Here is a 27,005-nt window from a genome sequence, read left to right as displayed (position 1 = left end):
CCTTAATTGAAGACTGGTATTGTATGCCAGTAGCAATTGGTCTCTGGTCTTTGGGCTGCTAGTTATAAACTAAAACCTGAACCGGAAGTTGGTCTGCAATAGTATGATGGATAAAAAGAAACAAAGTCCTTTATATCTAAATGTTTGTAGCTCTGTAGCGAGCAGAAAGCATTCAGGTGTAATGGTCAGTTGAAGATGCTCGTGATTGTCCGGTACCGGATGAATTGATTCGTGTTACAGACTACCCGCTGCGCTTCCTTGTACAGTATTCAGTCATAACTAAATGGCTACACGATAAACAACGTCTTCGTGGCTTATGGTAATATTTAACTGACGTTTAAAATGAAAAATCAATTTGCTGTGGGATTGAATCTATTGATGTAAAATACTGTTTAAGGTGGGCAAACTGTTAAATCTTTAAATCCTAAATCAACTGAGAGCTGAAATCGTTTAAAAAAAGAGCGCAAGCTAGCAAACCTCCCATGACAACGTGCACAATCTGGCGAAAGTTAAATATTAGGTAAACAAACAGACGAGATTTTTTATTCCACTTGTGGATGCTCATCTCTAATAGCTGCGTTCTCTAGGGTGGTCCAGCTTGAGTCTTTTTTTCGTAGTCGAGTTGGAAATTTTTACTCTGCCTCTACGTGATACGGAAATTCGCTTAGCAATCAGACCTAACCTACAATTTTTATTATTATTAGAATTTTTAAAATTTCCCGCTGACTTTTTATGAAATACCAGTAGATGTTTTTCTAAATTCACTTTTTCGGAGGCTAAAAAAAATTTACTGATGACTATTGGGTGATAAATTAAATCGTGGGAGCCGAATGAAAATTCGAGGTGGCCCGGATTGTAACCAGACCTAAAATTCGATGTTTTTAGTAAAAAAAAAAAAAAAAGTGGTTTATAATATTATTCTAGGGCAACTATAGGATGCACTTGTGTGCCTGCTGGGGTAGTTGTCTAGTGAAAACATCCGTCTATAAATTTAAAAACTACCATGGGACTAAAATAACAAAATATTTGTACAGATGAGGATGAGCTGGAAACCCTTTTTACTCTATTTGCTCGAATATGTATAAAATTAGTTTAAATTAACCATAAAATATATATTTGTGTATTTACACTAGCGGAAGCTGCAAAAACTATGGCCACTGTGGATACAGGTGCCCAAAAAAAAAAAGTTTAGTTTTTTTAAAATTTCTCAAAATGTTTTATCGTTATTCAAATTAGTTAATTTATCAATATGCTGATCCAAACTAAACAACGCCTTCTTCTAATCGGTCAATCAGTTAAAAAGTTTAAAAAAATTTTTAACTGGAGTATTGAGTAAGAAAAAGTAAAAAAATTAGACGAAGAGGAATGAAGAGAGTTGAGAACAAACTGAAACGAAAGTCGGTCGGTTCCGCCCTCACACTCCACCCATCCATCTCGCGGTGAATATTTTCGGGCAGTTAGCTCGCTCTTTTATTTAACTTTTTTTTAACCTCAAAGATTTATCACACATCGGTAAAGCTCGTTATGCTGCCCATAGACTCGTTCTCTCTCTTACTTGCTCACTCCCTTTCTTTTTTAGTACTCGGATGCACGAGTTGTGATCTCTGATCATGTATTTCTGTTTTTATGGACCATGATAATTAAGAGAAAGCATGAATAATAAAAATCGTATTTTTAAATAAATTTATAACGTTAATTTTAATGGCATTCTTGCAACTGACGTTAATTATTTTTTTATTTAAACGTATTTATTATTCGTCATTTAAATTCAATTCGATTTCTTCGTAAACCCAAGGTATAAATGATTCCTTTTATTTTATTTTATTAACTTTACGCCTTTGAAAATTCAGTGGATTTTTTTTTTTTTTTTTTTGGAGATCAACCCTATGATTACGAGCGATCTATCAAAATTTCTGTCGACACCTTTTTGTGTTGAAAAAAAATTAAGTGTGATAATAAAATGACTAAATCTAAATTTCGCTCTAAATTGCCCGTTTTATAAAAATTTTTAGATCCGTTTACGATAATAATAATAATCAGCCTATCTTGGATTTTTTTAATCCAAAAAAGGGATCTGTTGATTTACAGAAGCCTGAAATTTAATACTTTTTTTTTGTTATTGTTTTGGTTTAAATATTTTTGCTAAGCTGAGTTCCTCTGAAAAAATTATTTACTTATATATTTTCTCATATTTCATGGTTTAAGTATATATACCAACAGCTGATGTGAAAAAACTGAAAAAAAATTTTTTCAATGGTCAAAATTTTCGATTTTCGAAATTAGGATCAAAACCGAAATTAGGTTATTTTTTTTATTTAAAAAATTTTTTTTTTGATCGAAGGATTATAAAAATTTTAAGAGTAAGCAATTTTCAAAATTTTTATTATAATCATTTTTGACAAAATTTCGACATATCCAAATTTCGTTCCTCGAAATTTTGATAAAAATAAAAATCAGTTTATTTTCAAAAATTTTACATTTTTTAGCGAGAGATCAGAAAAAATTTTCAGAAAAAACTGTTTTCAAAATTTTGATAAAATCTCAATGTCAAAATTTCGATAAAATCTCAATGTCAAAATTTCGAAGAACGAAATTTGGATAAAAATGAAAATCAGTTTATTTTTTTAAATTTCACATTCTCTCAGCGAGAGATCAGAAAAAATTTGAAAAAAAATCAGTTTTCAAAATTTTGATAAAATCTCGAAGTCAAAATTTCGAAGAACGAAATTTTGATAAAAATAAGAATTTGTCTATTTTAAAAAATTTTTTTATCTTTCTCGAGGAGAGATATGAAAAAAATCGATCAGTATTCAAATTTCTTTTAAAAATATAAAAAAATTTAGTGACAGTATTGTGCCAACGGTTATTTGAATCATAAAGTATATTTACAATGTTAAAATGTATAGCGGTGCATAAATTTAGTGGCAGAGTATACGATGAAGAAGAGAAGAGAGTGAATATAGCCGAGTAGAAAATCGTTTATATAAATCGATTACTCAAGTGGTAACTTTTTTTAAATTAAACACTTGGGGCTACAAATATATAATAAAAGACAAACGCTATTTTACGCCCTATATATACTATCGTATTTTATTCTTCAAATACAGCCCGATTATATTATACCAAATAGTTTCCAACACAATGTAAAAAAAAAAGAAAAAAAAAAGTTAGGACCTGGCGTGTGAGGATCACGCGTTTAGGGTGTGCATCATCAATGTAAATGGAAGATTTTGCGAGCTGTCTAGTTTAGCTGTAAGGCGTCTTAAGTAACTTTTAACAGGCGGTCGATCTCTCGAAATCGTGAGAAAATGGATTTTTAAAAATCATAGACAACATGTGTTAACCGCGGTTAGAAAATAACTTCTCAAATTAATCTAAAATGCTTTTTTGCAAAAACATGCTTCATTCTATTTTAAAAAAAAAAATGCTTCGAAATTTGTTACGAAGCATAATTTTAGCAAAACTAACTGGGCAATTTAGTTTGAGTAAAAAAAAGCGTTGAAGTGACGAAGATTGAAGCTGGCAGTAATTCATAAAAGTTAATAACAAAGTGCGTTAAGATAAATCACAGCAAGTTTTAACATCTCTTGTGTTTTTGTTAACTCTGAGATAATGCATATATATTTTTCGGCCGGTTGTGGTTATGGTGACTTATGTCGCCAGCTGCAGCACGGCTTGACGCCTCGTTAATTCATTTGTCCCATCAGTCGCCTGCCTCATCCTCGAAAAAGGACCAAGAAAATACTCTATATCTACAGACAACTGTTACAGTTGGTCTTGGAATAAAATAAATAAATGTAAATATGTTAACAGAGAGCTAAACAATGAAATTGCTTTGGTGATTTAGTAAAAAGCTAAATTTATAAATTTTACAACCTACATCCGGTGATAGTCGCCGGATTCCTATGCAAAGTAAGTGTGGAAGAGGGTGAATAAGAAACCGCTTGCTTACCAAAAATCTACATAAAAAAAGCGAACCCCTGGAGGCATGTAAAATTTTATTCCACGAGCTGGGGCAGAAGAACACACGATACCCAAAGGAGAGGAACGACTGGAGGGATTTCGGTTCCTGGGTTAGCCGAGGCTTGTTCGTATGATTATATGTGTCTTTTTCAACACAAAAGGCTCGAAAACCAACACCGTAATACGTCGGGACTCAGCGCCCTGTAATCAATCGAAAATCTTCGGGACTGGGCGATTCTTGATGGGACAGCCATTTTTAAAACGAACTTTCCAATAGAGCCTGGGTTCAGATCATGAATGTGTTTATTGTTAACCAATTTCTGGTAACTGATGGATTTCTTTCGCTCGCTGATCTGTTTGACAGAAAATTTCCCCAGGCTGGATGCTAATAATTATTTGTTCAGTGATATTGGAAGATAGTTATCAACTGGGTGTTGGATACTTCTGCTGTCGTTTGTTTATTTTTTTACGTGTCCAATGATTGTTACCTGCCGTGACAGAACCAATTCGGCGGGTTGTTTGTTTATTTGAAATTTTAGCGGCATTGATGATTGCAATGGGCTCGCTGAATTTGTTCTGATGAATGCTAAATTTATGAGGACCAATTGAATCTGACTGCCAAATTAAAGTCACTAATCTTTATTTTATCTTTTTTAATAAATATAATTGATGCCACCTGCCGTGTAAATGTTGCCTCGGTTGTTTAATTTCGTGGGTTAGAATCACGCTGTTCGCTGATAGGTTTATGTTTTTAAAGCATGAGACGAAATGCAATTTTGAAACGGCTGCTGGCGAGATAATTACGTGTTGGTTTTAGAAAAGGGTACTGGTTAATTGTACACTACTGAAAAGAAGTTCACCGCCGCTGGGTTTTATGATAAACGAGATGGGGATTAGATCAAATTTAACCGGATGCTGATACTCTGGAATAACAATTTTGGGCAAATGAAAATTTACTTTTGCCCGAACAGTTGATGAATAATTTTGTATAAATTCATGAAGAGAATATAAATCAGCATTTTTGGTGTCAGTCTAGGAGATCATATAGATCTGTGTAGATCTAATTTTGGAATAGGGCTCTGATGATCTCTGATGATTCCGACAGATCGTCAATGATTTTAGAGTCATAGTGATCTCGAATGATCTTCGAAAATTGAAGATCTACGCAGATCGACGAATTACTCTTGTGGAGGCTACAAAAGTTGCTGGCGATCTTCAACGATTTTTGTGAATTTCCAAAAATCAGATCATAGATCTAACATCTCAAAGTTGAATTAGATCTCAGATCTGATGATTTTAGCAGATCGTCAATGATTTTAGAGTTATGGTGATCTCGAATGATCTTCGAAAATTGAAGATCTACGCAAATCGACGAATTACTCATGTGGAGGCTACAAAAGTCGCTGGCGATCTTCAACGATTTTTGTGAATTTCCAAAAATCAGATCATAGATCTAACATCTCAAAGTTGAATTAGATCTCAGATCTGATGATTTTAGCAGATCGTCAATGATTTTAGAGTTATGGTGATCTCGAATGATCTTCGAAAATTGAAGATCTACGCAGATCGATGAATTACTCTTGTGGAGGCTACAAAAGTCGCTGGCGATCTTCAACGATTTTTGTGAATTTCCAAAAATCAGATCATAGATCTAACATCTCAAAGTTGAATTAGATCTCAGATCTGATGATTTTAGCAGATCGTCAATGATTTTAGAGTTATGGTGATCTCGAATGATCTTCGAAAATTGAAGATCTACGCAAATCGACGAATTACTCATGTGGAGGCTACAAAAGTCGCTGGCGATCTTCAACGATTTTTGTGAATTTCCAAAAATCAGATCATAGATCTAACATCTCAAAGTTGAATTAGATCTCAGATCTGATGATTTTAGCAGATCGTCAATGATTTTAGAGTTATGGTGATCTCGAATGATCTTCGAAAATTGAAGATCTACGCAGATCGATGAATTACTCTTGTGGAGGCTACAAAAGTCGCTGGCGATCTTCAACGATTTTTGTGAATTTCCAAAAATCAGATCATAGATCTAACATCTCAAAGTTGAATTAGATCTCAGATCTGATAATTTTAGCAGATCGTCAATGATTTTAGAGTTATGGTGATCTCGAATGATCTTCGAAAATTGAAGATCTACGCAGATCGATGAATTACTCTTGTGGAGGCTACAAAAGTCGCTGGCGATCTTCAACGATTTTTGTGAATTTCCAAAAATCAGATCATAGATCTAACATCTCAAAGTTGAATTAGATCTCAGATCTGATGATTTTAGCAGATCGTCAATGATTTTAGAGTTATGGTGATCTCGAATGATCTTCGAAAATTGAAGATCTACGCAGATCGATGAATTACTCTTGTGGAGGCTACAAAAGTCGCTGGCGATCTTCAACGATTTTTGTGAATTTCCAAAAATCAGATCATAGATCTAACATCTCAAAGTTGAATTAGATCTCAGATCTGATGACTTTAGCAGATTGTCGATGATTTTAGATCTACGGTGATCTAAACGATCTTCAATGATTTCAAATCTGATGATTTTAGATACATGGAGATTTCCGATGATTACCGAGAATTTCCGTAGATCTCGAAAAAAATCTCTGGCATCTAAAAGATCTACTTTGATCGTACATCTGCTAACAGTAACCTCGATCTAGTTTTTTGAAAAATCAGATCTTAGACCTACTTCCCGGGAATTATGTTGGCATAAAGAACAGATCCAATGATTCCAGAAGGCGCTAACATGTAAAGTGGTGATTTAAAAAAAAACGAGTTATCTTGTTGCGAGACGATCTGTATCAGTATCTTGATCTGGCTCTTCAACACCTCCCTTATCGATACATCCCCCTTTCCACGCGCATAATGACACGTTTTGTAGCCGTTACCTCCGGGGCGTATTGGTTTTAAAAAGCACCAGTTTGCTTAAAGTAATCTGATACATGATGGACATAAAACAGCCTCTGGCATATATTTTCGGTCCATGTCATTTTTTACTCTTTACTGTTCAAATACTGGCAATAGCAATTACGGTGTCAAGCTTTTTAGTGGCTATGAATTTTAAAAAACCCTCCGAGCTTTGGCTCTTCACCACCAGAAGAATCAACGAGAGGAAATCAGATGGGACGGGATGGGATTCTTCAAGTACCGATTGGCTAGATAACCACTTGGGCTTAATAGTGTTGCGTTTCTCACCTGAATCAAAATTAGATCTGAGCAATTAAACCCCTAGAAGATGAGGGTCCTCAATTTAATTCCACTCGTAGAACCCGTAATTAACAAACGATCTCGAGTCACGAGTCATCATTCTACTAAAATAATCATTCCCACTTATTGTCTACGGTTATTTTTAATTATTGAATCCGTTCATGTTCTTTAACTAACCGTTTTTTGGTCCCTTTAGGTTTAAGTTCTTGGTTTTTTTTTTGAATACTGAAGGGGCGTAGAAGACTTTAGCACTCTCGTGCAGTAGATAAAATCGTCTGGCTGAAGATACAACACCAGCATCAGAGTATACTCTGTGTTAAAAACCAGAGGCGTTGACTCGACCTTTCAAGTAGAGCGATTTCAAAGTTTGATTATTGAACGATGCGGTTTTATTATTTTTCTTTGTAGATTGTTATTATGAGCATTTGTTTCTCTGTGAAAGTTTTAATGAGTTATTTTATTTAATCACTGAGAATTTATTACCCGTATGAAAATAACATATATGGTCAAAATATATGATAAATATCAGAAAATATATTTGGCGAATTTAACTATATTTTCTGATATATTTTTTTTATATTAAAAAATATAATATTCATCATATACGAGTCCGTATATGTTTAGCATATATATAATATATATGTCAATCATATACAAAAAATATATTTTCATCATATATGAAAATATATATTTTTGTCATATACAAAAACTATATTTTTATCATACATAAAAAATATATATTTCTATCATATATGAAAAATATATTCTGATCATATATAAAAACATATATTTATATTGTGTATGGAAAAAAAAAGTTTCTTATATATATGACCCACTCCAATTAAATTAGATATAAATTTTAATATACTCTTTAAATTGCAGATAAAATTATCGAAATTAGTTAATTTGAAGCGAATATATAATATATCCATATACATATACATACACCGAATAAAATATATGCTTAAATATAACAAAGAAAATATATGGTGGCATATATAATATAAATTATATTCTACCATATATTTCATTTCATATAAAAATTTTATATTTTTTGAATATAAAAGGAAATATATCAATAGAATATATTATAAGGTAAATATAAATGTATATATGGCTTAATATAAAAAACATATAAGTTACATATATGGAATACATATATTTACTACTGTATATAATTTTATATTAAATCGGCGAAAATCTCTATATGATTTTTTATAATATACGATATAATATATCATATATTTTTTTGCTGCAAACACACATGATTTTATATATTTTAACTACATATTGTTTTTCATACGGGTAGTGTTATAGTTAAAATTAATTGTGTTCATACATAGAAGTCATACAAATTTTTTTTTTCAAATTTTTCATTCAGACTTCATTTGAAAAAATTCAGTTTTGAAGCGCGAAATTCAAAAAATTATTTTTTTGATATTTCAGTGAAAAAAATTTTAAAACGATAAATAAATAGTTTTTGCAATAAATTAATTTACATTACAAGAGAAACTTAAATTAAAATAAAAATAATTAAATATTTATCTGCGAAACGGCATAAAAAAAGTTTCGAAAGTGTTAAAAATTCCATCTTATAAAATTTTTATTCGCCATAAAAAAAATATTTTTTTCATCCTCGAAAAATAAATTTCGTTTTATTTCATTTTTAAACTTTTAAGTAATCGTAGAACGTGAAGTAAAATGAATCATCGATTGTGTTTTATTATCTTTTGAAGCCGATCGATGGACTTTTAGCGTTTCTCGTGGTTCCGTTTAGTCTGCAAGCAGTTCTCTTTGCATTTACATTTAAACTTTACAGTTTATTTAGTAGAACCTGTACACAGAGAAGTTGTGGTAGTTGTTGTAGTTGTAGTTGTAGTTGTAGTTGTAGTTGTATAAACAGCGAAACTCGTATCGAAAATAAAGATGAGAAAGGAGAAAGATCTTTAGTCTCATACGACCCCTATAAATCTGCGTTCAATCGAACGATCGTGCCGATTTCCACGCGCCTCTAACTTATTTTTTACGACCATCTTTAGTTTTATCTTCTCACAATTACTCTTCAATTTTATATAAATATATATACATATACCTAAACGTGGGCAAGATGGGACCAAGTGGACAAAGACCAACCAAAAAATTATTTTTAAAGAATTTTTCAAAGTACATACGGAGTTTTAAAAAATTTTATTAGTCACTTTTTTTAAACGAAAAAAAAACTTTTCACTTTTTGGGGGAGGGGGTAGGAAATTTGAAAAATTCACTTATGGATAATCTTTTAAAACATGAAATTTTATACATGGTATTATAAAAATAATTAAATAAATTTTTTAAAAAATATTTACGCACATTTTTTATTTATTATTCAATTTCGTCGATAACAAATGTAAATAATAATATGATTCAATTATTCTTTTCCTCTTAGAAAAATTCGCGTCTACATCATAAACAGCACCACCAAAAGAATTCAAAAACACTCCGAGTACCACCGTATGCGATATAGTAATGATAAAAACAGTTATCAGCAATATTATTTTTTTTTGACTCATCATTTAAGCCAATTAATTTTTATCTGAAAAAAAAAAAAAAAAAAATTTATCACAATCACAAGTTAAATATTGTTGCTAATGAAGTATTTTTTTGAGCGATTCAAGTAAAAAAATATTTCTCAATTTATCACAGCTGATAACATATAAAATGTTTTCGTTATTTCATAAATTCTACTACAATATTTTTTTTTTTTTTTGTAATTTATTAATTAATTAATTAGAATCCAAAAATAATTTTTTACTATAATCATTAAAATATTACCTGTAGGAATTTTCCTTTGAGTTTAAAAATTAAGTTGAAACGTAATAAAATCATTAATCAATTAATAAGTGGTATCAAAAATAATTATTGTTTAATGTGCAATGGACTCTATGACAATGACAATTTTTTTTTTATTTTTTATTTATATAATTTTATAATGCTATTACTGACAATCAAGTAATTAAAAAATTTTCCACTGTTATATATATGTATATATATTATAGCTACATTCAAAAAGTTAAATATCAATTTTAGTAAAAAAAAATCGTGAGTAGAAGAAATTTTTTTATTTTTGCACTGAGAGTTTAAATTGAAAAAAATATTAACTACAAGTATGAAGCAAACGGAGTTCTAATTAGCAGAGGTATTATGAACTGTTTAAGTGAGCGCAAGCGCATGGAAAATAAAAAAAAATTTATCAAATTTTTTAGTACAGCACTGATTAAAAAATCTAAATATTCCAGCTATCATGGGTTTTCATGAAATTTGCAAAAATAAAAAAAAAATGCTTTCACTATTTTTTTACATTTTGATAGAAATCGATTTTGAATAATTTATTGATTCATAAAAATTACATTAAAATAATTTAATTTAAGAAGACATGAGATACAAGTGCGAAAATTTTTTATTCTTCTTCGCAATGTAAATTTTCGGATACTGTCCATTCTGCCCAAATCCAAAAGGTCCAATTATCTTCGGGGGTATTAACACGTATGTCCATGTTGTATTCGCCGCATTTGAGAGGCTTGTCAAATATCAATGTTATGGGAAATTTTTTTTTAACCATAACGGAAGTACCCTATAATAAGAATAAATTATTAAAAAAAGAAACGTTCATGAAAAAGATTAAATAACTGACTTTTTTAATTGGACACCCCTGTCCATTTAGCACAACATTGTTAAGTATTTGCCACATGTTGTCTTCAATGGAATTCAATTCGAAAGGCCCGCAAAAATTTTCCTTAGCATTCGGACCAATTTTGTGGATTTGTTTACCGTTGACTGACACACTGCCACTTACCTAATTAAATTGATTCTTAAATATATGTAGAGTTTGTTGAGATAACTCATTTTATTTATTACTATTTTCTTACGATGTTCAATGGATTTTTTCTAGTGAGTGATTTTTTGTAGGTTATTTCTGTTTCATCGTTAGCTAAGCCGTCAATGTGGACGTATGAATTATTACGCCCGATAAAATCGCTCACTTCGATATTTAACAAGTAAATTATTCTCGGATCCAATTCTATTTGATCTCCACTTTCATCTTCGCACTCTAATCCGTCGATCTAATATCAAAATTAGGTAAATTAGTGGATAGAAACATTATTTGCATAGGCATGCGCATTATTGTAAAAAAAGTATTGAATGTAATTTTTTTTATACGAGAAATCTGAAAAATTTTTCAAAACATATGACTTATATTTTTTATTTAGAAATTATGTTTGACTATACAAAATCATACTTAGGCATGCATGACTATTATTTTTCTGCTAAAGTTTATCATTTATTGTCATGCAAGATTATGACTCTGCTAAATCAAACATGGTCTTGCAAAATCATGCAGGTTCATGACCATGCCGAACTTTTCTTTTCATACATGTCATGCATGATCAGACATGTCATTACATGAACCATGCAAAATCAGGCATGAATTGATATGAATCATGCATGGTCATGCAAAATCATAAGTAGTCATTCAGGCTCATGCATAAAAAGTCATGAAAGATGAGGCATGTCTTTACTGAACCATGCTAAATCAGACATGAATCATGCATGGTCATGCAAAATCATTGGTAATCATTCAGGCTCATGCATGAAAAGTCATGAAAAATGAGGCATGTCTTTATTGAACCATGCAAAATCAGACATGAATCATGCATGGTCATGCAAAATCATTGGTAGTCATTCAGGCTCATGCATGAAAAGTCATGAAAAATGAGGCATGTCTTTACTGAACCATGCTAAATCAGACATGAATCATGCATGGTCATGCAAAATCATTGGTAATCATTCAGGCTCATGCATGAAAAGTCATGCATGATGAGGCATGTCTCTACTGAACCATGCTAAATCAGACATGAATCATGCATGGTCATGCAAAATCATTGGTAATCATTCAGGCTCATGCATGAAAAGTCATGCATGATGAGGCATGTCTCTACTGAACCATGCTAAATTAGACATGAATTCACACGAATCATGCATGGTCATGCATGCTCATTTTCCCTAGTAATAACAAGCTAAATTTCAAATTAAATTTGTACATAATACGATTTTTTTCTGAATTAGTTAAAAAAAAAAAAAACAGAATTCAGCTTACTGTAACAGAACCAGAAGGTATTATCAAGTCATTATCACTAGAAATATACGGAACTGCGTCATCGTCAGAAAAACCTGGAATGTCACCTAAATACGGAATATCTGGTGGTCCAATAGCTAAATTACCAAAAATTGGAAGTTTACGTAAACATTCGCAAGTCGGATAGTCAGTATCCTGCGGCCCGTCGACGCACAAAAGTCCCATTTTTCCTTGAATGTCAGTATCAGTCTGTATTCCTATCCCCGTCGACGTGACACTCTAGTAAACAAAACTTATACATTATAATAAATTATTTTTATTCATTTCATATAATTTAAAAAGTTTACTTACACTTGATCCAAGTGATAGGACAATATTTATGAATAAATATTTCATTTTTAGAAATAAAACAAGCAATAACGTTAAAAAATAAAAAAAATTAACGATGCTATATCGGTTTGGACACTAGCGAACACACAGTATTACTAGATAATTATTATATTATCAATTTTTCAGAGCAATTATTTTTATCATTAGTTCGCTATTGTCAAGGTGAGATAGCTCTTACACGTAATTTTTCTTTAATTACTTTTATCTATTTTTTTAGAATCCACTGACAGTAAGTTATTTTAACAATAAAAAAATATTATTATTAATATTTATGAGAAAATAGCTAACGTGTGGTCTGAAAATAACATTAAAAGAGTTTTCATTCGGAGGAACTGGGTTCGAACCCATCAATGAGCGGGAGGTAATATACATGGAAAAAATTCTAATTAAATTTACGATAATAATATCGTAATTTGTCCTATTGATTATTGTAGTGGTAGACTAGACTTTGAAAATCATAATTTTTACGATGTAGCGTTGGAAATTTCATTTAAGAAATAATACTTCAGACAAATAATATCAAGTCTTAAGCTCTTTAATATAAATTACGATGTGAATTATCGTTAAATTTGAAGAGAAATTTAAAATAAAAGAAGTAAATAATAATTGGTCGGACGTAGGATTCGAACCCAAGTCCTTTCGAGTGCCAAGTGTCCGACGTCTTGGACCACTCGGTCACCGAAGAGCCTACACTTTAGATAGTTTTTAAGGTCCATATAAACGGTTTGAATAAGCATTCATAAGTCATGAGAGCGCCTCTTGCGGAGGACGCAGTTAATATTTAAAAATTACGATACAATATCGTAATTTTTCGAGGTTACATCGTATTGTCACAGAGGCAGCACTGTCATATTTATTTTATTAAAAAGTACATAGAAAGGTAAATATAAGAATAAATATAGTTTTTGAATCGTAATTTTAATTTATTTTTTTTTACGATGTTAAATTGTAATTTTTCAAGTAATTTTTAATCCTAAATCTTTGTTAAAATTGCGATGTTAAATAGTAACAAAATATAACCCACATAGTGATTTTTGAAATAAGATATTTTAAAATTGACGCTAATAAAAGTCTACTCCACGATTACGATATTAACATCCTAAATTTTGCTGGAATTTTCTTTCCGTGTATGAGTAGAATGTCGACTTTATCAATTTAGCTGTTCTGTTATCTGATACTCAGCCTTCACTTTGGACAAAAATGTTATTTTTTATGTAAATAAATAATTCAAAAATATTTTTTATTCTTTTCTATTTTTATGATGAAAACTCATTTTTTTTTATATATATATATATATTGAATATTCATTTATTTACATATTTAATATATACCATTTTAATATAACTCTTTACAAAAGTGAGTAATACTGGGTAATATATTCCATTTTATTTTTGGAACCATGTATAGAAAAATTTGTGAAAATTAACTGAAGGCTATTAAATATTCACTTTATTAAAGTGGTTTTTTTTTAACAGCGTCATATATATATTTATATTTGTAAATAAATAAACATTTAGCCCCAGTGTTTTAATTACTGAGAGACTATTAGCAATAATAATAATTATAAAAAATTACTGCTAGTACTTCAATGCACTGATGAATTGCAGAAGTATATTTTTTAAAAATGAATCGAAACGGAATAAAAATATATAAGAGGGTGAAGCTTTAATGAACTCATTCACTCTGACTTGATATTTATTTATTTCGTTGGGGTTATACCTTTTCAATAAATAGTACTTATTCCTATGAATGCCTTCGAATAAGTTAATTTAAAACTCGCTGAATAAGTAACAGTAATAATAATAATAATAGAGGGCAGCCATAAGAAAACCGGGTTCTTCAATAGAAATTTAAAATTTCCACTTGAAGCCGGGAATTAATTTATAATTATTTAGTAATTAACCAGCAAAAACATGCAGATATATAAAAGGTAAGTGCGACTATTAATTATTTATAATTACATTTTCTGATAAAATGGACAGACACCTTTGACACTTTGCCGATTTATCAAACATGTGACTCCGGGTTAATCAAACTCTGGTATATGAAATGTATGAAAAATCTTTCATATGCATAGAGCTCTTTATAACTGAGGTATATATATATATATATATATATATATATATATATATTTGTCTCAACATCAACGATAAATTAATCCATAGTTGTATGGAAAGGGTAATCCTCCAGTATCTTGGAATATATTATAGAAAGGTCGGCATTTTATGTCCCAACTTTACTGAGAAAAATTCTAAATGCAAAATTACGAACGAGTCTTAATTTATTTATACTGTAAGAAAATGGTATGTTGGCTGAAAAAATGAATCAGGCGCAATCACAATGATATTTTCACTTTTTTTTTTTTTTTTTTTTTATTAATTTTTATTACACTCAAGAATGTACTGTAGGGCGAATAAAAAATTTTTGTGATCCTTATGCTGCGACTAATCAACCAGGTTTTAACAAGAGGCTTCACATTGTCACAGTTTTTTTATTTTTTTATATTGATATGATTAAGCACAATGACTGCCATACAATAATGACCACCTGATGGAACCAAACCAGGATAAATAAAATTTACCCGCATTGATGGAAAAGTCTAGTTTATATTCACCACACGGTAGTGGCTCATTCAATGTTACTGCCATTGGTATATTAAATATGGGTTCAAATATATGATCCTTTGAAAAATAATTTTGTAAATTATTAAAAAATAAAGCAAACAATATTATTTGTAAAAATAGATAGCATCATGAGTACAGTGGAGTAAAAAAATTTCAGATCGAATTTAAACAAAAAAAAATTCCATATTTACTCCGAATCCACGGAAAGAAAGGTCAAGTAAATATGCCTTTGCACAGTAATGATTACATTACTCTATAGTTTGTATAGCAGTCACAATATTGAAAAATTCTTCGTATGATGGTAGTAATTACACTGATATTATGGTAAAGATTACTGTAATAGCATGGTAGTCATTACTATGATAGTATAGTAACTATTAGCATGATAATGTTACCATTATGATAACAACCATCACCGTGAAAATTTTTTTGTATTGTGGTAGTAATTACACTGATATTATGGTACAGATTACTGTAATAGTATAGTAGTCATTACTATGGAAGTATAGTAACTATTAGCATGATAATGTTACCATTATGATAACAACCATCACCGTGAAAATTTTTTTGTATTGTGGTAGTAATTACACTGATATTATGGTAAAGATTACTGTAATAGCATGGTAGTCATTGCTATGATAGTATAGTAACTATTAGCATGATAATGTTACCATTATGATAACAACAACCATCACCGTGAAAATTTTTTTTGTATTGTGGTAGTAATTACACTATTATGGTAAAATTTACTGTAATAGTATGGTAGTCATTACTATGGAAGTATAGTAACTATTATCATAATAACATGGTAATGATTCCCACAATCTGAGAAATTTCAAAATATTATGGTAATCGTTACCATGGCATACGGTAACATTTACCATAATAGCATCAAAACGATTACCATAATGAAATTATCATAATTCTACAGTTATTATTTCGATCTTGAATAAGAATGGAACCCATGGCCATAGTACTATTCATAGTAAGCATAATATTATAGTAAGGGTGTTATTTCTGTAATCAATATTTCAGAAAAAACACTACTATACAATATGGGAACCATTCCCACAGTATACTGTTATTGTTACTGTGATTTTCTCTCTGCAATTATAAGTATCAATAAATATTTTTCTAACCTTCGGAAAATCACATCCATTGCCATGTAAAAAAGTAAAATTGAATATACTCCAAAGCGATTCTTCAATGGAACCTTTTTTCAATGACTCACCACACATTGTACCGAGATCTTTGTCAAATTTATACAATTCGGTATCATTCACTTCTAATGACAGTTCTTGCTACAGAAAGGAACGATAATTAATCCACTTTATTTAACGAGATAACCACAAAATAAACACCTATATTTGTATATATAAGTATACGTGAAGAATTATAATACTTACAATTGGTAGTGCGTTTTCAGAGTTTATATCTTGTTTTGTAGAAATGAACAATTCTCCATCGTCATTAAAAATGTAATCGAAATAATCGTTTGGTACAGTCGCTGTTGAAAATAGCTTGCTGACATGGAATACGTGAGTCGTACGATTTTTCAATTCTTTAGTTTCGCCATTTTTGGTACATTTCGCATTATTGAACTGAAAAAAAAAGAAATAGTTTTCCGCTATTAATAGATTAGGGTGGCCCAAAAACGACTATTTTTTTTTTCGAGTCTCTTATGAAAATTTTTTAGTTTACGATGTTTGAAGAAGCCTCTTCAGAAATCGACGAAAAAAAATTTTCAAGAGGTCGCTCATGAATTTTGAAAATATCAAAAATGATTGAAATCCGGATTTTTTACTTGTAAATTTTTTCTTTGTGGCAGCAATAGTTTATATTTGTAAAATCATGTCTGTGCTGAAAATTTCAGCACAAAATTTAAATATTTAAACGGCGCTCAAGAATTTTGAATATTAACTGATAATACGTGACTAATACTTTGAATTCGTTTTTGTATTTTTTCATAACTCAATTATTGTCATTTCACTAAAATATAACTTTTGCATAACCAAAAATATACAGGACAGTCTTGAACAATAAAATTTGGTAAGTTTTGAATAAGCGAAGAAACCGAAAAATTGAATTAAAAAATAAAAAAGTATGTAAATAACTTATTATTAATATTTCTCTGTTATATTTTCATTGATTGTGATGCAGATTGATGGTGAAAAAATCGCGAAGCTTTATTATCAATATTCTCGGGTCGCTCAAAAATGTTCAAAAGACAGTACTCGGAAACATTCTAAATTCTTGAGCGAGGTTTAAATATTTAAATTTTGGGCTTAAATTTTCAGCGTAGTCATGATTTCACAAATATAAACTATTGCTGCCACGAGCAAGAAAAAAATTTGAAATAAAAATTCAAATTTCGATAATTTTTGATATTTTCAAAATTCGTGAGCGACCTCTTGGAAATTTTTTATCATCGGTTTTTGGAGAGACTTCTTAAAACTTCGAAAACCAACATATTTTCATAAGAGACATTTTTGTCACAGTCGTTACATGCGGCTGAAATTATTTCCTTTAACAGATAATTAGCATATATAAAAATTACTTTGAGCCGTGATCGACCTCCAAGATATAAATCTGGTTCAGTTTGATGGATCGATGCATAACCAGTCAATGCAGCTGAATTGTTCTTGTTGTAATTAGCAACATGGTGATATTTTCCCGCTTGCACTGTGCTTGATATCGATAAACGGGATAAGCAATCACATGTCAAATCATCATCGTCAGTAGACTCGTCGACGCCGCAGAGACGATTCAATGAACCCGAAAGATCCAGTCGCATTGATACTTTGATATTTTTGTAAAAAATTCCCTTTAATAATAAATATAAACATTCAATTGATATCTCATTTATAATTAAATCGTAATAACAATCGGATGTATACTTGTATTAAAATAATTTTAGCCAACACGCTGATACTTATCATCAAATACTTGGCCATTTTGTAAAATGACGACTAAATTTTTTTTGTTCTTCAATATAATTTTCGCGACTGTTGTAGGAGAGTAAGAAGTTTATTTAGCATGCTGAGTGTTTTTTGCGACTTTGTGTGTGCGGAAAAAAATAATTGCTGTAGATAAAAAAATTTTTATCGTATATTATTAAGAATTATGTCTGAAGGTTAACATGCACCCATGCATAAGTTTGTACTAGAGGTAAAGATAGCGGTAAGCTTTCTTAGTACGATTATATTTTTATTTAAATTCTGATTGGTTGGAAGCTTTATGACGTCAAGTTGGGTACTAATTATAATTATGTGATTTTTTTTTTATTCTTATGGTAAAATCTGACTTTTAGGCAACTTTCAAAATATCAAAGTAGTGGGGGTGAGTCTGTAAGTCCAAATAATCCATTATTTGTAAGTGTCACTGTTATTATTTACAGAAAAAAAATTTTTACAAAACTAAGGAGCAAAGTTGGACAAAAAAGGTCAAATCTTATCCTATCAGGGTTAGACGACTAAAAATTAAGCAAAAACAAACAAATTTAGATAATGATTTTGACCCTGGTCACATGGTAAACAAATTGACGTTAAAATGACCGCATTTTGACTAATAGGGGAAGGGGGCCTTAAAATTTTAAGTGCCTCGAATGATTTTGGGTTAAAATTACCAAATTGTATTAAATATTTTTTTTTTATTGTAATTGTACTACGGTATATAAATATTTATATTTATAAGTAAATATATATATAAAGAATCGATTATTAAAGGCTCTGTAACCCGATAAAATGGTCAGACACCTTCAACACTTTAGCAATTTATCAAGTACGTGACCGCGTGTTAATTAAACTTGAGCATATGGATAAAATCTGGAATCCGTAAAAGTTCAATTCATTACTGATTTTATTTTTTTTTATCGTTCCACAGTATAATTATAAATTAATATCATCAATCTCAATTTGTAAAATTTTATTCGTTTATTGCAGATAGAAGTGAGTGAACTGCAATTGTGAAAACTGATTGAAAAAATAATGAAATCCAAACGGTTTTCTTGAGAGTTTGTTCAATAAAAAAATGAAAAAAAAAAAAAAATCAGGTTTGTTCTTGTGCCAAAGTTTGTTTGATAAAAAATAAAAAATATAATTCAAGTTGTCTGAAGGTCGGGGAAGAATAGAGTCGGATATTGAATGAATTGAAAAAGACGTGTCTTTGACTCTTTGTTGACGACTTTACCACCCGGAGATGCTGTTCTGCTAAATAAAGACTAGAACGTGATTCTAAAGATTTTTAGACTCAGACTCAGATTTTTTATTTTTTTTATCGACTATACAAGATACAATTGATAACATTCAATATATTTTAGCAATTTTTTATGCTGGTGCATTATATTTTATTATTCTACAAATATGTTCAAAAATAAAATTAAAATTTTTTTGAAAAAAAAAAAAAATATTCCTCAGAAAAATACGGCTACAAAAAAAATATAGCCCATTTTACCCCGGCTGCCAAAGAAATAATGGAAATTTGCATTTTACGGAAATTTTCTTTTTTTGACCAAAATTCACAGAAATTAAACCAAAGTTCCAGTTTTTGTTCGAATTCACGAAATTTCAGGGGTGGCCCATCTTGCCCAGCCTTTCTCTAAATTACGAGAATATTATTGCAGTAAGATTATGATTATTATTTTTTTTTGCGCTTAATATTGAAATATCCTTTTACCGTTTGCATTTATAACAGCATTACAGAAATTTTTATACCTTTCAGTATTCTCGCGTGTTTATGAAACGTAAAACCGTGAAAACTTTTAAAAGAGCTTATACATAAATATATAAAGGGATAGAGAGATAAAATATGAAAAAAAATAAGCGCAATATTCCGCGGTGTTGCGTATCCATGGAAGTTTTTATTACAAACCCAAGTAGTGTCTCGCATCAGAAGTACATATACTACATATGATATAAACATGTATTCGCATACATATATAAGAATATGATATTATTAATCTGGGTTTTTATTGATTATCATGGTACATTTAATCCAATTGACGAAATTCAATATTGGGTCTGGAAAAATCGGCGGATTGACTGGTTGATTACTTCAGGGAAGGTATAAGCTAAGCTTTCTATCTTAACAATATTATTTTTATTATTTTAATATAACATTGTCTTTTGTAAGGTAACAAACAGAGTAGAGCGCCTGAGGCATCTTTTTGATCCTCCTCCAATTGCCGATACACTTTAATCCGCAAATGGTCTCACGAGAAATTGGATAGCTCCGTTAGATTGAGGTTTATTCGGATTGAATTACTTATCGGTGTGTTAATCGAGGTCGAATATTTTATCGTCAGTTTATTTTTTATATTCGACAGCTCTTACACAGGTCCCAGAGAATGCCGATATTATATTTAATAACAATAAAAATAATAAAAACTCCTGAGACTATACTTTGAAAATTTTATAGTTTCATTAAATTATATGACGTGTTTAGGATTTTTTCATGACATTCGGCTATAGAAATTCTTGTTCCCCATACCCCAGACCATATTCAAAATAAATTTCAAACCAATCCATTCATTGGTTCAAAAGTTATCCACTGAAATGTAAGTATAATGAGATTAATAATGATCAAAATTTGGTTTTTTGATTTTCTCGATTTCTTAGGCCTTTAATAATTTTTCTGTTAAACTGAACTGATTCTAGGATTTCATGGATATTATCCTAGTATTTTTTAACCAAAATTAATTAATTAGTCATCAAAAATCGCATTTTGATAACGAAAATATTCAAAATTCAATTTCCGAGATCTCAATTTTTTTTTCTGCCTCTTTAAATTAAATATTTTTTTAATACATCAGGATTTTTTTATCCTCGAATTATTACGTCTTAAATTTTGACGATCGTTAAAAAATAAAGTCGGGAAATCGTTTTTGTTGTGATGATGTTAACAAAAAAAAAAAAAAAAACGAAATATTTACAAGTTTACGTTGATCTTTTATCAAAAAATCAGCACGGATGAAAGGTTGTCTATATATATATACGTTTGCAGGAACATCTTTCGAGCCCTCGCAGCAGGGTGTCTTGGAATAAGAAGCATAGAAGCCAGTGGAGCGTCTTCTAACAGGATTATTCAGACGCGATTGTATACGCGTCAAAGAAATAGAGTGGCATTGTGGGTTCTTCGTATAGGCATAACAACATCCAAATTTAAACATTCACATATATTTATACATACATTTTTAATTATAACTTTTATTAATATTTTTAAAATCAGTTTACTACAACAATTGAAATAAACATATTCAGTGTCCCTTGCAAATATATTGGCATTTAGGTTCCTTTTTTACAAAGTCCTTGTTGGAATGGCCAAGCGTTACACACATGACCATCGCAGCACCAATGACCGCACGTAGGATGACACTATAAATAAAAAAAAAAAAAAAAAAAAAAAAAAAACAGAAAGTCTCAGAAATAATTTATCCAAAAATTCAAATTTATTGAATAATTAAAATTTTGATTATTGATTAAAATTTTAATTATGAATTTTGAATTTACCCATCTTCCACGACAACCTCCTTCAGGATTGTCTGCAGCAGTAAAAGCGAAAATTCCCACAAATACCAGCAATGACAGCATCAATATCTTGGATGACATTTTAAGGCTTTAATTGATAAAACTGCAATAAATTTGGGTCCAAAATAAATATTAATTAAGAATAAATATATGATAATATAATTTTGGTAATCATTGCGATAATTTAAACTTACGGTCTTGAAACGCGAACCAGTAGATGGAAATAAAGTTGTTTGAAAAAATTAACTGCAAATACTGAATATTGAATACTTACTTATTTAGCCGCGTGTTTTGATGGTTATCGGATACTTTGTAATTGACTTTCGCGATTATTTTAATTATTTCGATAAGTATGCGCGTTATGTAAAAATTAATCGCGGGTATTTATAATTTTTTTTAATTACTCGGTCCATGAGCATGACAATTATATTTTTGAGAAAAACAAATAATTAAAATTTTAAAAAATAATTTTAATGTAAATTAAAAAAAAAAATTTATTATAATTTTTTTTTACTTGCATGTGTATTTGAATACACAGTCGGTAGATTAAGAAAATTACGTATGAGTAATTATAATAATTACTGTGGTCGACAACAAATTTTCCTTATATGTGAGACATTTTCTGTATTCAATACGAGTTAAAAAAATATATGTATATAAGTAATAGCACTATTAAATCCATATATTTATGGTATGAAAAGAAAGGAGACCAAAATTGAGAATGTTTTTCTGTAGTATAGGCATCAAACTGAGAACAGCTTAACAGAAGAGAAAAAAAAATATGAGATCACCTTTTGTAGAAGACGCATACCAAAGTAATTCAATCCTTTTATATTACAGAATAAAATAATTTTATTATTGTGATGTATTTTAAAAACCAGAGCTCCTAAGTAATCCCACAACAAAGCATGGGTCTAAGAACGCATAATTTTTCCTTTTGACACCGGTAATTAATAACTTCGCGCCTCGAGTCGGGTATTATATATAAGTCTATGTGGACTGAGTTTTTCGTGAACTTTTTAAAAAATCATTATCCCAAGGAGCAAACACTCACACAAAAAGAGGGAAAATAAATGGGTTTGAGAATTGAAGAGTGGAATAAGAAGCCCAAAGTGGTTTTTCTTTGATCAACTTTTGAGATGATCGGGACAGACTATTTTTCACGGGCTTTCTATTGATAGAAGATTCTTGTCACTGGCAGCTTGAATAATTGCCTTTTTAAACGGCTCAATTTTTTTCATCTTACGTAATAATATATAACATAGAAATTTATTTTTTTTCCCAAAGTAGAAATTTTGACTTTTCAAAAACTTTATAATCATCGTCTTTTTTTCCAAAATTTTTTTATGATATTTTCCTGTGAATATCCTTATTCTACATACCCCAGACTATACTCAAAACAAATTTCAAGTGAATCTATCGATTAGTTCCAAAGTTATCCACTAAAGAGTAACTATAATGAGATTAATAATGACCAAAATTTGATTTTCCATTCAGATCACTTTTAACGACATTTTTAGCGGCAAAAAAATTTTTTTTGCTTCTTCTAATTGATTCTAGAGGTTGCCTACTACATTCCCAAAAATTTCAGACGGCGCAATTTTATTTAAGACTATTAAGAATCAAAAAAATCAAAAATATAGTTTTGAAAATTTTTTTTTTTGGCTTTTACAGTTATTCAGCCACTTTATACCATATAAATAAAATTTATTACAGTTCATTACCGATCATCACGTCTCGCAGCACGTAATAACAAACCTAAAAGCTCAAACGATATTTTATTTAAAAATAAATGGAGCGTTACACTTTTTATGTCTACATATAATAGACTTTGTTACATCAAGAGATATCTTCTGTCTGATTTGGTGGTCCAGTGATGTGAAAATAACCTTTGTGCTACTATTTTCTCCTCCAAACAATAAATATTTATCAAAATACAATCACAATTTCATGAAATAATCAAAAATTTGCAGTTTTCGGGGTGAAAGTCACCGAAAACGCATGTCTAGCTTCCCGGGACGGAAAAACGGGGCCCATGCACTCGAGTAACAGCAAATTTTTGTCAGTCACCGACTTGGAAAAGTCAGACTCGCTTATATGACCGTCACGATCGACATCCAAATTTCTCAAAATCATTTCCACGAAATCCTGAAATCAATTAACGGAATTTTTTTTTGAATCAACGATTTTTGGTACTCACTTTAAGAGACTCAGTATGATCTTCGTCACCCAATCCAATCAAGCAGCCTCTCATATTTGAAAATATTTGTTCCCGCCTTATTTTACCCGTCATAAGCGAATCGTAAACATGAAAAGCCGATTTAATACGTTGATCCAAAGTTCCTCGCAGTGAAACCGACAGAGCTTTTATCCACTGCTCTAAATTTAGTCCCAGTGAATTCTGACTCGTCATAGTGGAAAAAATTCTGTCTATCACTAAATGACGCACATTTTCCGTGAAATCGAATCCTGCGTGTAGAATATCGCGGAATATTGATCTCGTTATCGGGCCATATTCTTTACAAATTTTGTAGTGTATCAATGCAAGAGCTGATAAAAAATGTATGTGATAAATTTATACAGCAATTAATTAATTGATTAATTTAAAAAAAAAAATACCTTTGATCTCATCAGAGTCGAAATGAGTTTCTTTGACTAATTTTTTGAACAATCGGTTATTTTTTTTCAGATAAATTATTTCTTTTGAAGGATCATTCAACATGTCTGTCATTTTAACGCAGAGATTTTGTAGAGGTTGAAATTAAACAAATGACGTCGATAAATTTCGTTATTTAAATAAATGAAAAAAAAAAAAAATGTTGAAATTTAAAAATATCTAAACTAAAAAATAAGTTGTAAAGAAGCTTAAGAGTTTATATTTTTATAACCGCATTTGAATAAACCTTTTAAAGTATAATCTTGTGAAATGGTTGATTTGAGGTGTCGAGATTTAACACCATGCGCTAAATAAGGAACCAAAGTCACGGTTAATGCGAGAGTGTTATAAAAATTTATAAAATATTTTTTAGTGCCCATGAGTCTACGTGGAGAGACTTTAAATAATATTATTACTTTGACGTAACAGCCGTATAAAGACGAGTGATTATGGACCGGATTTAACAGAAGCTACGTTAGATGAATTAAAATTACAATAATGTCTTAAGTATATCTAATGATATTTTTTATTTCGACTGCTGGGTAAAAGGCTCACAGAAAACACGTTTTTTAAATCTCGCTGATCGTATTAAATAATAAAATTTTAGTGTTTAAGAAATATGACAGAAGCTGGTGGGGTTTGAGTCCGAGCTATGGCCAAATTTTTTTTTTTTTGAAAGTCCGGAATTTAAGGAAATTTTTATACAATTTTTTATTTATGCAAAACTTTACTTCTAATAGTGCAAAATTAATAGTTTATTTTTAAAAAAAAAAATGAAGCTAAATTTTGTCTGAAGGACCAAAGTAAACGGACTGTAAATTTGTATACAATAAAAAATGTGATATTTAAAAACACGTCCAAGTATTGAAAGAGAAAATCCTTTCCATGCACGCCTGAAGCTGTCGAGGCCCACAAATCATCAGCCCCTGTAACTTGGCATTCGAATATTGCCAAAAATTACAGTTGTCTGCAGATTGTGGATGATGGAAAATTGGGCTGTTAAATCGCATTTCTTTCTTCTGTCTCTTTTTTTATTTTATTTTCTCATAATGCTAAATAACTAAATGCCCGCAGTAAAGTTTTACTCTCTGGTACATGATTGCACAGAATGTGGAGCGTATTGTTTGAGTTGTAACAGTATGTTAACTTTTAAAAGTACACCATAAACAATATACTGCGTTTATTTATTTTTTACGTAAAGTAAATGTGTACCCAGGAACAATGTGGATACAACCTGTTTACTCTACTTACTCTCTATTATATTATCAGCGATATAACATCACGTGTAATTTATCTTTATCGTTTGTAATCAGTAGGTTTCTTTAAATAAATATCCAATAAGGTTTTATTTTTTCAGTAAGAGAAATCATTACATAAATAAAATCAAGTTATAATTTATTAATCAATTATGGGTATATATTTTTTTGTAATTAATAATGATTTTCATGAAAACAAATTTAAAATAATTTTTGTGTATGAATTTGAATCTAATCAGACATAATCATATATTATCATAACTGGTATCATGCATGATCATATCTGATAACATGCATGATCATATCTGATATCATATATGACCATATCATGTATAATTTTTCCTGATATCATGCATGACCATATCTGATTTCATGCATGTCCATACATGGTTTCATGCATGACCACATCTGATTTCATGTATTACCATATTATGCATGGTTTTTCCTGATATCATGCTTGACCATATCTGGTTTCATGCATGACTACATCTGATGTCATGTATCACCATATCATGCATGGTTTTTCCTGATATCATGCTTGACCATATATGGTTTCATGCATGACCACATCTGATGTAATGTATCACCATATCATGCATGGTTTTTCCTGATATCATGCTTGACCATATCTGGTTTCATGCATGACCACATCTGATGTCATGTATCACCATATCATGCATGGTTTTTCCTGATATCATGCTTGACCATATCTGATAACATATATGACCATATCATGTATAATTTTTCCTGATATCATGCATGACCATATCTGGTTTCATGCATGTCCATATATGGTTTCATGCATGAACACATCTAATGTCATGCATCACCATATCATGCATGGTTTTTCCTGATATCATGGATTATCATATCTGATAACATATATGACCATATCTTGCATAATTTTTCCTGATATCATGCATGTCTATATCTGGTTTCATGCATGACCATAGAACACAATTTTTTCCTAAAACAAATAAAACCAAATATTTACCAACTTTTTTATCTATAACTATAAGTGATTTTTTTTCTACCAATCAATTATTTACGTCACTGACAACAATCCGGACATTTAATTTTTTCAAATTTTTTTTTAACCTCAAGCCCTTAATAAATAATTATTTTTATAACTGTGTCGAGTCCACAGTGTATAATAAATAAGCGTTATCTTTCCATCATGTTTATCTAACAGATAATTATTCGGATTATTTTTTGTGCGCAAAATGAAACGAGAACTAAACGGGCGGTGAGGGGAACGAG

General features: G+C 30.2%; 4 protein-coding genes across 4 annotated transcripts in view; 1 reads left to right on the top strand and 3 right to left on the bottom strand.

Moving 5' to 3' along the window:
- LOC103574706 (POU domain, class 6, transcription factor 2) overlaps positions 1-27,005 on the top strand; it is a 506,104-nt gene that overhangs the window by 224,321 nt on the left and 254,778 nt on the right. The gene's annotated exons all lie outside the window — the stretch shown is intronic.
- LOC103574713 (uncharacterized) lies at positions 10,105-12,765 on the bottom strand. Its single transcript, XM_008554221.2, has 5 exons — positions 12,647-12,765; positions 12,317-12,574; positions 11,088-11,282; positions 10,853-11,014; positions 10,105-10,792 (listed from the first exon to the last, which is right to left on the bottom strand). Exons 1-5 carry the CDS (start codon positions 12,689-12,691, stop codon positions 10,619-10,621), a joined length of 834 nt encoding a protein of 277 aa, XP_008552443.1. The 5' UTR covers positions 12,692-12,765; the 3' UTR covers positions 10,105-10,618.
- LOC103574727 (uncharacterized) lies at positions 15,104-18,289 on the bottom strand. Its single transcript, XM_014443725.2, has 5 exons — positions 18,207-18,289; positions 17,867-18,133; positions 16,716-16,910; positions 16,449-16,610; positions 15,104-15,366 (listed from the first exon to the last, which is right to left on the bottom strand). Exons 1-5 carry the CDS (start codon positions 18,261-18,263, stop codon positions 15,199-15,201), a joined length of 849 nt encoding a protein of 282 aa, XP_014299211.1. The 5' UTR covers positions 18,264-18,289; the 3' UTR covers positions 15,104-15,198.
- LOC103574726 (calaxin-like) lies at positions 23,793-24,564 on the bottom strand. Its single transcript, XM_014443703.1, has 3 exons — positions 24,453-24,564; positions 24,034-24,383; positions 23,793-23,981 (listed from the first exon to the last, which is right to left on the bottom strand). The coding sequence occupies exons 1-3, from the start codon at positions 24,562-24,564 to the stop codon at positions 23,793-23,795; spliced, it is 651 nt and encodes a 216-aa protein (XP_014299189.1).

Source organism: Microplitis demolitor, chromosome 9 (assembly GCF_026212275.2).
Source record: "Microplitis demolitor isolate Queensland-Clemson2020A chromosome 9, iyMicDemo2.1a, whole genome shotgun sequence".
NCBI classification, from domain to species: Eukaryota; Metazoa; Arthropoda; class Insecta; order Hymenoptera; family Braconidae; genus Microplitis; species Microplitis demolitor.
Note: the sequence above shows the minus strand (reverse complement) of the source record. Positions and strands in the feature narration are given on the sequence as shown.

Bases quoted from the DNA above. Each gene is read 5' to 3' on its own strand.
- LOC103574713 (XM_008554221.2), bottom strand. From the start codon at position 12,691: ATGAAATATTTATTCATAAATATTGTCCTATCACTTGGATCAAGT. The intron at 12,575-12,646 runs GTAAGTAAACTT...TTTGTTTACTAG, and splicing joins TCCTATCACTTGGATCAAGT to AGTGTCACGTCGACGGGGAT. The intron at 10,793-10,852 runs GTCAGTTATTTA...TTCTTATTATAG, and splicing joins AGGGGTGTCCAATTAAAAAA to GGTACTTCCGTTATGGTTAA.
- LOC103574727 (XM_014443725.2), bottom strand. From the start codon at position 18,263: ATGGCCAAGTATTTGATGATAAGTATCAGCGTGTTGGCTAAAATTATT. The intron at 16,911-17,866 runs GTAATTTTTATA...TTTTTTTTTCAG, and splicing joins GAGGTCGATCACGGCTCAAA to TTCAATAATGCGAAATGTAC. The intron at 15,367-16,448 runs GTTAGAAAAATA...TATTTTTCAAAG, and splicing joins ATGGATGTGATTTTCCGAAG to GATCATATATTTGAACCCAT.
- LOC103574726 (XM_014443703.1), bottom strand. From the start codon at position 24,564: ATGACAGACATGTTGAATGATCCTTCAAAAGAAATAATTTATCTGAAA. The intron at 24,384-24,452 runs GTATTTTTTTTT...ATTTTTTATCAG, and splicing joins CGACTCTGATGAGATCAAAG to CTCTTGCATTGATACACTAC. The intron at 23,982-24,033 runs GTGAGTACCAAA...AATTGATTTCAG, and splicing joins ATCATACTGAGTCTCTTAAA to GATTTCGTGGAAATGATTTT.